Source organism: Mesoplodon mirus, assembly GCF_964341445.2.
Source record: "Mesoplodon mirus genome assembly, chromosome: 2".
In the NCBI taxonomy this organism is placed as follows: domain Eukaryota; kingdom Metazoa; phylum Chordata; class Mammalia; order Artiodactyla; family Ziphiidae; genus Mesoplodon; species Mesoplodon mirus.
In genome coordinates this window covers 191,081,946-191,093,027 of record NC_138977.1, presented here as the reverse complement: position 1 = coordinate 191,093,027, position 11,082 = coordinate 191,081,946, and the positions used below count along the sequence as shown (strand labels likewise).

Here is an 11,082-nt window from a genome sequence, read left to right as displayed (position 1 = left end):
AGGTATGGAGGTCAGAAAAAAAACTTATTTTCCTAATAGTTTCACTAATTATAGCAGGACTTGCTTTGCTTTGTTCTAATGTTGGCAAACACAAACATACAGTTTGTGGATACTTTACACTTTCTATGAATATGTTCTCATTAAACTGAGAGCATTTTCAAGATGTCACTAGAATGAAGTGAAATTTCAACATCAGATTTGACAGTCAATTTAACAAAACCCAGTAGATAACCGTTGCCTGTCAGGTAGGAATGTCTGTTGCCTAGTTTCTCTTTCAATAAGTATATTAAAATTCCTAAATTATGCTATTAGTATTTTCTCTTAAAAGTGTTTATCATAAAGTTCACTTATGGTGTCATGTTTGAAACTTAGTTGTGTCTTTAGCAGATGTCTCTACAATATATAAAAATATATCTACAGAACATAAAAAGTACTAATTCTCTAGGTTAAGTTGTAGCTATGTTTTCACCCCCTGGAAACTTCTATATGAGTGCAAGGGGGTAATACATGATCATGGCCTTGTGTGAATATTGGGCACATTGTTCCCTTTTAGTTGTAAGTTACTTTCAGGAAATCTGGGACAGGGCTGGAGTTGCACAACAATAATAAACTTTATCAAAACTTTGTAGCTTTGAATACAAGACAGTTTACTGAAAATCCTAACTTTCTTTATTGACCCTTATTCTGCCAAGGCACCCTGGAAAGTTTCCCTATCCCCATGAATTCAAATTGTGACCCAGCTGCCCAAGAAAAAACGATAAAATAGTCATTTTAAAATATAGTGAAAATTAACATAAATTAAAAATTATATTGAAGCAATATTTCTGAAAAGCTAATCTATGTGATTGGAAGAATGTTTTTTTAAAAAAAACTTTTACGTAAGACTAAAATTTCCTGCATAGCTATTAGCAATACATAGCTATAATTTAATTTCCATCCATCATTAGAAAGTTAAACACCTGTGGTTTGGAAATACATTCTCATTTGTTAGATATTTTTTGAAATACGTTCTCATTTGTTAGATATTTTTTGAAGTCAGTGTTTTCTTAACACGAGGTAGCTTTCTAGCAGCATTTTGGGTGCTGTCACCCGAATATCGTGTGATTTAGCATGATACCAGGTTTGGGCGGAGATGGATGGGTGTGGATAGTCATCTAGGAAAATTATATTTTGTGGCAGTTAAAGGCAGTTCTAGCTAAATTAATGGGGTGGGAGAGGAGTATAGCAATTTAAGAAGAGGAAGCATTTTTATAGATAAGAAATTGATATCTAATCTCACTGCTGTTTCATTTCCTCCTAAGTAACATACGGCTGATTTTAATTCTCATTACGCTATTAACTACCCAAATTTTGAAACCCAATCCTAATTCACTAGATGTTTCTAAATTATTGGTTTGGGTATTTTGTTGTTGTCACTTAGTGGGTTGACTCATTTTAATTTTGTTTCTATGAAGATTTTCTTCTATTAAGCAATAAAGTAAGAAATAGAAAAAGTGTATTGATACACAAGGTATGATAGGTATTAAGTAAGTGCTAATTTCTGAAGTTCAAAACTATAAACATAATGCAAAATAAACCTTTGGTTCTACACTTGATTTTTAAAAAAATCCCAATTTTTAAAGTTTCAAACTCATCATAACAGGAGTTGCTCTACATTACTTAATTTGGGCAAAGGCAATGCAAACATATGGCATGGCAAACACGTTGATACTTTCTATGATTTATGTTCTAAATGGAATTCTCTAGATTTTACTAGAATAAGATTTCAGCAAAAAATAAAACCACATCTACTCACTTGAATAAAACTAGTTCTCAGGAAGTAAATGTTATGCATACTTGTGACTTTTTTCCTTGAGCAAGTAATGAGATGATATTCCAGTGGTAATTTTCTTGATACTTTGCTATTATTGTATATTTATGTCTCTGCTCTTAATCTTTTAAAAAAGTGATTATGATTTAATCTGGAATAATGACTTTTTTCTCATAAAATGATTCCTGTATTAACTAATTGTTCATTTTGATTAAATTTAAAACTCCTCTGTATCATACCTTCTTTTTTGCATATACTAGATATGCAGAGTATCTTTTTATGTTTATTTTCAAAGATTTTAAAGAACATTAAAACTTTTGTTCTTGGAATTTGGAATGCTTCTTTGGACTGATTAGCAATTTGCCTGCCCCCACTGTAATTACTCTCCTTGAGTATGAAAGCAGGTCTGTGGAAGAGTGTAAATTTGGACCTAAGAATTGCTTAAGGAGGAATGTTTCACTTTCTCATACTTAGAATTAGTTTGGCCCAAGAGTTAGTTTGAAGCCAGTATGAATTATATTCACATTCATACTTTTCATGAGATGAATATATGTAAAAATATCTGGCTATTTATTTTAACTTAGACAATTTTTCTTGCATTTTTCTATTTAATAAAAGTGAAATAAAAAAGTATTAAAATACCAGCTTACCCTTCCCCCTCCCCGTATCCTCAAGTTCATTCTCTAGTAGGAGAGAGTGGCATGGACATATATACACTACCAAATGTAAAATAGATAGCTAGTGGGAAGCAGCCGCATAGCACAGGGAGATCAGCTTGGTGCTTTGTGACCGCCTGGAGGGGTGGGATAGGGAGGGAGGGAGGGAGGGAGATGCAAGAGGGAAGGGATGGGGGAACAGATGTATATGTATGACTGATTCACTTTGTTATAAAGCAGAAACTAACACACCATTGTTAAAGCAATTCTACTCCAATAAAGATGTTTTTAAAAAAAGTATTAAAATAGAGTGGAAATACAAAGAATACAGCAGTTCCCAAACTTGGTTGTGCACGTGAATCAGCTAAGATCTTTAAAAACAAACAAAGAAACAAACTGATGTCCGGCTCCGATCCCAAGACATTCTGATGTAGCTGGTATGAGGTGTGACCTTGGCATTGGCAGTTTGAAAAGCTCTCCAGGTATTTCTAATGTGCAGTCAAGTCTGGGAAACACTGTCCTCAAAAATATGCAAAACAAACTGAAAGCATGAGGCCCTTCAGAGTTTCAGCCGTAGCCTTGAGGCCTTTGATATCAGATTGGAGTTAATAGAACTGAAAGATTACAAGGACTCTTAATTGTTGTTGGAATTTACCTGATTTTCATTGGAATCTGGCATGATTTTGGGTCACAGAATTCCATTCAAGACTTGACAGATTTTTCTATGCTTTGGTGTTTATGTCTTCCCTTTAGTCTTACAGAAATTTACAAAAGCCAAGGGAAATGGAAATCTAGTACTGTATGTCTTAAACCACTAATAAGACTGGAGTGGTAGTAATAGGTATTTTGTGTTTGGACTTTGATTATTTCTGTTTTGAACAAAAAGCCATCATTTATAAGTATGAAAGAAAGCAGTGCCTTCTACTCCCCAGTTTTTGTAGCACACTCACCTCAGATGTTCTAGAGAAGAGACCCAAAACTCTAGGAGATTTTGATAATAACATCCTTGTTGAATATCTGAAAAATTGGCTTCTAATAATAATCAGTGATGGATATAAAGTTCTCCTGTGATAACTTCAGGACTCAGATATGGTAAAGCTGTCTGATACTTATTGAAAGTAAAAGGAAGAGAAGGTGGTGGATTTCTCGGCAGATTTAGTATAAGTGGGTTAGATAGTCCAAGGCTGAACCCAGGTTAATAACTGTCTCTGAGTGCTGGATGGTGGGCTGGGTGCTACAAAAACATCATAGGAATGAGAGTAAATCTTCACTCCTCCCTTTGAAATGACTTTTCAGCCAATTTGCTGAATAGCAAAAAGTATCATAAATGATATGCTGTAGATTTGATTATTTTTTTATGATATCGGAGATGAGCAAAATGAGATTGAGATGAAAATAAATCAATATGGACAAGTCAAAATGTTTAAAATGAGAAAAAGTCATTTCAATTTGGCATGACTATTATGTTGTGGGCATCCTTAGGAAGCGTTGGAGTTCTAGGGAAAAAGAGGTGTGGGCTAATGAGTTTAATAAACGGTGGGCCTGGATTTGTCTTAACAATAACTGTAACATATCACATCAATTTCCTAGTCCCCAGGGGCTGCAGGGGATGAGAAGATCCTGACTTATGACAAATTGACTGGATGGAATTTTCAGACTGAAATGATGCTGACTCCATTAAACCTTGGATAATCTCTCACGAGGTCCAGGCTGTGAATGTGCCTCATGCAGTGGGCAATGGGAAATATGCTTGGAAAAGCATCTCCTACTGTCCCTCAGCCTTTTGTGACTTTGTGTATTACAAAAGCAGCTGTGAGCCAGGGGTTAAGACTCTGGAATTACTTGGCCCCCTTGGTTGTTACTGGTTGTCCAGGTCTGCTTAGCCCCTGAACTCCTGCTGGCTAAACATCTCTCTCCACTCTGTCAGGGTTTGTAAACATACTCCCAAGACACTCAGGAACCTTTGAAGAACAACTTTTGGGGGCAATTGCTGTTAGCTTCTTGTTAGATAAATGGCTCCTTAATGTTGGATTTCATTAGAAATAAAGTTCTCATGCCATGATTCTACAATTAGTATCAATGTAAGCTGTACAGTCTCAGGAAAGGCATCACTCTGGGACAAGTATTACTTGTGATAATTAGGGGACCGAGTTAGAGGTGTATTTCTTCTAGATTGAGTTTCGTGTGTTTTATTCTTAAAAGAAAGATGTCTTCAGAAGGTTCCATATCCATCCCCTTGGGCAGTCACTGCAAAAGTGGGGTAGACCTCATACGTTGCATATGCTGCTAAGTCTTGTCCCAAGGTCACCGCTTGCTTGAGCTGGGCTGCAGACACAGATGCAGTTGCATTAGGGACAGCATAGCCTGGAGGAGAAGACAGAGAAAACTTCATGAAAGGGATTCGGATTTGCTTCCTTTTGGCTTATTGTCTTTATGAAAGATGAAAATTTAACATATTGCTTAAAGCCAAAAGTTAACGTGTACATTTTAAAAGGTGCCCTCAGGGGACATAATATCTGGACTCACTGATTAGGGAAGAGTGTTCCTCAAAGTGGGGTCGACCATTTATATCAGAATCGTTTCACTCTTAGAAAACTGGCAACATGGGGGATAGACCCCAAGAAACAGAAACTTGACTGGTTGCTGAGCTGATTAAAGTTTGATGTTCAGAACTTTTTCAGAGGGTCTCAGAACTTGTGAAGGAGGGGAGGCAGTTGATGGGTTGGCAAGGAGATCGGGGTGGGCCTTGTGGGTCTGGTTCTGCTGCATCCCCACCCTCATCTAAATAGAATATTAAAAACCATTGCCTTTACCCAGGGAGGATTGTAGGGACTGGGTAGACCAATAGGAGAAATAGTTAAAGTTTTAGCATATTTCTATATAGCACCATAAAAGCAAATACCTAGGGTGTCCACATTTTGGTCTAAATGGATAGGACAAACAATACTTCACCCCACCATCGAGCTGTCTTTGATGTATGCAGAGGTCTTAGTGCTCGTCCTCACTGTCAGAGAACTAAGGGGTTTGAGTGATAAGGAAATACTCATGTGCTTTTGTATTACTATCATGTCTAGCTGATTAATACTTTTGAAGAAAAGAGCATAATAGCTATTATCTAAAAGCAGTATTTCCCTGTTAATGTTTTAGACCCAAATCTGGTTATTTCTGAGATGATCCCCAAATTGTGAAAGATGATGAGAAAAAGGGAAAAAGTATACTTAAGCAGCAAATGGGGACCTGATTTAAAAAGAAAAGAAAAGAAAGAAAACAAGCCCATTTGGTTTATGTGTTGTCAAAGTCTGCCCAAACCCAGGCACATTGATTTCTTTCTGGTGGCTTCTGAGGAAGTGGTGGTGGGAAGCTGGCTGCACTATTTGTAAAAAAATTGAATCCACTCCTTGGCTCGTGCACTTTGGGCAGTAATGCTGACTAATGTGCTAGTGAAGTTTGGTACATTTTCCAAGGATATGAGAAATATGTTAACAATTACTTTCATAATTTTGGAAACAGTATTTCTAAAGTAAGTAAGTAAAATATATGTGTATGTGCATGTGTAGTGTAGGTTTTACCTTTAGGGATTTTGAAAAAAAATTGAATTTTCATTTTCAATTTGGCTAATTTCTAAAGTACAAGAGCATTTGTGTTTTAAATAGATTCTTCCCTTGGAGCCTATTATTCTTTGCTTGACTCCATAGCAAATTATAAAAGATCTTCTCAAATTCTTAGGCATTCCCAAGGCAATTCTCATGCTCTAAATAATTTTTTATTTCTTGTGGGAGCAAATAAAAGTGAGGATAAGATAAAATATATTTGGGCAAAAAGCAAATCCTTTCCAATGTGAAAGCAAACTTTAAAATTCTCCTGGCAGTGGCTCATTTATTTTTATAGTACATTAATTTGGTGTCTTTGGGGTACAGTTTTCTGCAAGACAGGGCCTTAACTTTCTACAAGAACTGAGAAGCCTGGCACAAGTCCCCAGAATATGGATGTGTCAACACCCTGTTGTATGGAAAGCAAGCACGGCACTGATGGCTGCAGCACAGCCCAGGAGGGACCTGGCCCTCGCAGTGACAACTGTTGCCTTGATAACCTCGAAGAGGTGCATCACACGCCTTCTCCATGTTCTAAGAACAAAGCTGGAATTGAGGTCATATTTGTGTGGGAAGCATGATTCGTTTTGGCTTCACTTGCCAGAATGGAGGCCACATTTGCAAGTTTTGAGAAATAAAAGGAAAGGAGAGCCAGCTCAGGTGTTATGGATGTGATGTATATAGCAGTTCTCATACCTACACAGGACCAATATATGAATTAATCAATTGATAGGAATGTCTTATTTCTAGGTCTAGTCAGAACTCTCTGATTTGGGCTTATGGGAGGAGGTATGCCAACACAATGACAAGTCAGAATGACAGATTTCTTCGAAAGACCTAAACTTTTATTACTAAGAAAGAGTGGAGTTGCTCAAACTAACTGCTGAGGGAAAATTTCTTGTCTGGTCCTCTTTAATCTCTAGAGGATTCATTTTTAATTGTTAGCATTTGTTGTGGGTACATAATAAAGGGAGGAAAGTCTTTTAAATGTGACCCTGAAGGCATGTTGATCTACAGATAGGCTTTACTTTAAGTAATCAGCATATGCCCCAGACCTAAATTATAGAACAGATAAAATGAGCCTGATTAGCCACTTATTGAAATGGTCTCTCTTTTTCTTTTTCTCCATCTCTCTCTCTCTCTCACACACACACACATAGATTTTTGTCTTAAAATAATTTTTAAAAACCTGATCTACACGTTTCTTTCAGAAAGCAAAGCAATACAAGTAGAATTGAGTAGAACTGAAGATTAGAATTGGGGAGGGAGTCCATGGATTGCTTAAAAGCTGATTGGCCTTGGCCGAATGACTTAATCTTTCTACTGGTGGTACTTGGTTTCTTCATCTGTACAATGTGCATGATGATAGAACCTGTCTCTTGTGGTGTCATGAGCATTGCTGAGATAAGTCAGCACCTGGCACATAGTAAGAGTTCAAATAAACATCATCCATGAATGTAGTAGTAGTAGAATGTAGTAGTTCTAAACTCTTACTAAAAGTAAAAACCCAAACAAACTAGATGCAGAGAGATTGATTCATTCAAGGTCACACAGCTGCTTATAGCTGAGGTGAGACTAGACTCCCCCATCTGCTGCCCAGCTCAATTCTCTTGCCTTGTTGATGGCTCACTCATCGGGCAAATTCTTTTTGGTCACAGGTGGTGTAAATCAGATTTATTGTAGTTGGAGTTCACAGATAACTCTGTGAGTCCATGGTCCCAAAGAGGGTCTCCCAAACACTCTCTGCAGAGTGCCATTTCTGGCATTATTTTTCCATACCTGGAAATGCGGTGGCAGAAGCAGCAGCAGCAGCTGCGGTCTGGGCATCGGCTCCATCGGTGGGGATGCCCAGGGTCTGCAGGGTGTACTCGGCTGCATATGTCTTTGCTTCATCCACATAGGCACTTAGCTTCGGGGGTGTGAAAGGGTGGCTGGAAAGCAAAGTCAGTCAGGGTGTGCATTTTAAACTTATGTAGCTGAGACAGGTGAAAACCTAAGGCGCTGTTCAGTTTTTTGATTGGATAATGGAATTTTGCGTGGGGACATATCACTCTCTGCTTTTAAAGCTTCCAGATATACATGCATGCTGGAGCATTTGTGAATGGACCTAGAACATCGATGGATGATGAAATTCCTGGAGCATACTTGCAACTCATTATAAGTTCTTTCTAATGTATGTGTGAAACAGGATGGTTCCTAAAACACGTAGAAATGCAGGCTCAAGGTAAAATTGAGAAGGTGATAACCACTAATAGAGAGGTTATAGCTTTGGTTCAAAACGTAAATGGCTAGGCATGGTGTTGTTAGGTATAAAAGGGCAGTTTCGTATGGTTCAACCCAAATACTACACAGATAAAAGGATGGGCTATAGTTTTCATTTCTATTACACTTAACATCTGCAGTTTTCCATTGGTTGGTGAGAGTACACAGTCTTCATTGTCTATATGAAATTTAGGGGCTTTGAGATGCTAGTCTCATAGCTGTCACATATATCCCAAATACACATCTCAACGTTTGCACTGAATGAAAAATGAGTAGGTTGTAGACTTGAATATTTATCTTATTTAGATAGTGATAAAATACACTTAATTTACAAGACTCTTATTCTAAAATCAAAATGATTAGGAATTTGGAGAAGTTACACACATGACAGGATTCTGGCTGGACAGGGCAGGAATAGTTATTTTGTATAAGAAGAGTTGTCTTTGATCTTGTCCAATGGCAGAGTGTAGCTGATATACAGGTTGTCCCCAGTTATTTTTCTGACAAACTTCTTCTAATATCTACAAGAGCAAAAAAAAACAACAACCAAAAGTGACTTCCCTTCCAAATATCACATTTGCATTATTTCTCTAACTTTCAGGTTTTTAAACTTGAATCTTCAGAGTTTAAGCAAATATAAGAAGATATAAAATGCCACATGGTTTAATGACTCATAAAATTTAAGATGAACTCAATTTGAACTCCATTTAAAATGTTGTGTCTATTAATTCAGGACAATCATTTTCACACCATTTATTCTAATACACTTTTAGTTTAGTCCATTAGCTCTAACTTTTTACCAATAGTTTAATTTACGATTTGTTTGGTATATTTATTCCATTTTTTAAAAAATTGATATTCCAACACTGTGTAGTTGGATTTACTCATTGTTACCCTGAATCCTTCTGTTTATAATGGTTTAGAGAAAATAACCTAAGGATTTATTCCTATTTCATGTCATTTGTCATAGGGTTTTAACTTTACATTTTCATAAAAATAGAGTTAAAAAGTTTAATGGGTTAGTATTTATTGATGAACATTAATAGAGGGGTGTTGAGGGGCTTCCCTGGTGGCGCAGTGGTTGAGAGTATGCCTGTCGATGCAGGGGATGCAGGTTCGTGCCCCGGTCCAGGAAGATCCCACATGCCGCGGAGCGGCTGGGCCCGTGAGCCATGGCTGCTGAGCCTGCGCGTCCGGAGCCTGTGCTCCACAACGAGAGAGGCCACAACAGTGAGAGGACCGCGTACCACAAAAAAAAAAAAAAAAAAAAATAGAGGGGTGTTGATAGTTGCAATGTCTTTGTTTGGCAAAACACCACTTCTGGCTATTTTTATGATGATCTGATTTTTGGAATCTTCCTTCATGCTTCTTTCTTCTGTCATTACTCCAAACCAAACCTTGCCTGAAGGCACATATTTTCTTCATGCCAAAGCCCTTTCTGGTGGCCCACAAGCCCTGATACTCCCATTGGTCAGAAGATCCAGTAAACTGTGCAAAACAGGGCGTAAGTCCTAAAAAATAACTCTTGGGACAGAACAGTTCCCAGGTTGAGTCTGTGGAATTTCTTATCTCATTTGCTCTAATGCTTATCCAACTGTAATAGCATGACATTTTCCAGTTTATTGAATTTATAGATTGCTCCTATCTCCTCTATTAACTGTTGCTTCTTAATACTCTTAGTTTTGTAGCATCTCTTGTCATCTACAAACTGTTCTCTAAGGTTCCTGGGCAATAGTCAGTTACTTGAGCTGGCAGATGTTCTGCCTGCTTGTTTGTGCCCATTGTGCAAACACATGTAAAGGATTCCAGCTCTAACTCCTGACTCTGCAGGGCAGCCTGCTCTTCTTTTTGGAAGTTCATAACTCCACCATGGAGTTGTCCAGGCTCCATCTATGCTGGTTGGGGGTGGCATGGCCCTTAATTTCTAAGCCGCAGTTGCAGAAACAAATTAATTAAGAAAAACTTTCATTAGTTGATAGAGATAGTTACTCATATGTTACTATATAATTTTGGGGGGTACATTTATTTATTTTATTTATTTATTTTTGCCCACATTGGGTCTTCATTGCTGCGTGTGGCCTTTCTCTAGTTGCGGTGAGCAGGGGCTACTCTTTGAGGTGCGCAGGCTTCTCATTGAGGTGGTTTCTCTTGTTGCGGAGCACGGGCTCTAGGCACGTGGGCTTCAGTAGTTGTGGCACACAGGCTCAGTAGTTGTGGCTCACGGGCTTAGTTGCTCTGCAGCACGTGGGATCTTCCCGGACCAGGGCTCAAACCCGTGTCCCCTGCATTGGCAGGCGGATTCTTAACCACTGTGCCACCAGTGAAGCCCCCATATATTACTATAAAGCATGACCAATTTCTAACCTGGATTTAATATAAAACCAGAGATCATGACTCATGCTATGGCAGTTCTTAGAACTATTACACAGAATTTATGACAATGATTATTTTTTATTTTCTAAAAATATTTCTGGGTATCCTAGTACTTTAATTAGGTTGCTTATTTTAGGTTTTAACCCAAGGTAGATTGGATTGACTAGCTTTTGTGTTTTCTGAGCAAAGCTCCATCATGGCACTTACTAGATTTTATTGTAATTATGTGTCAGGATTGCCATATGATTTTTGATGGCAAGGGTTGTGTTATATTCACTTTTCCATCCCCAGCACCTAGCACAATACTTGGTGCATAATGCGTGCCCCCCAAATGGGTTTTGAACAGACACATGATTACTATTTACCACTCTGATAGGCATCCTTTAAAAAA

At 37.9% G+C, this 11,082-nt stretch overlaps 1 protein-coding gene across 2 annotated transcripts in view; it reads right to left on the bottom strand.

The window, feature by feature from the left end:
- Window positions 1-2,655: 2,655 nt before the first annotated feature.
- Window positions 2,656-11,082, bottom strand: part of A1CF (APOBEC1 complementation factor) — a 78,775-nt gene continuing 70,348 nt past the window's right edge. For both annotated transcript variants that reach the window (XM_082639207.1, XM_082639208.1), the window contains exons 10-12: window positions 8,703-8,839; window positions 7,836-7,987; window positions 2,656-4,830 (exon numbers count right to left, since the gene is read on the bottom strand). In XM_082639207.1, coding sequence (XP_082495333.1) covers window positions 4,679-4,830; window positions 7,836-7,987; window positions 8,703-8,839 — 441 coding nt within the window. In that variant the 3' untranslated portion in view covers window positions 2,656-4,678. The remainder of the gene's footprint in view (window positions 4,831-7,835; window positions 7,988-8,702; window positions 8,840-11,082) is intronic.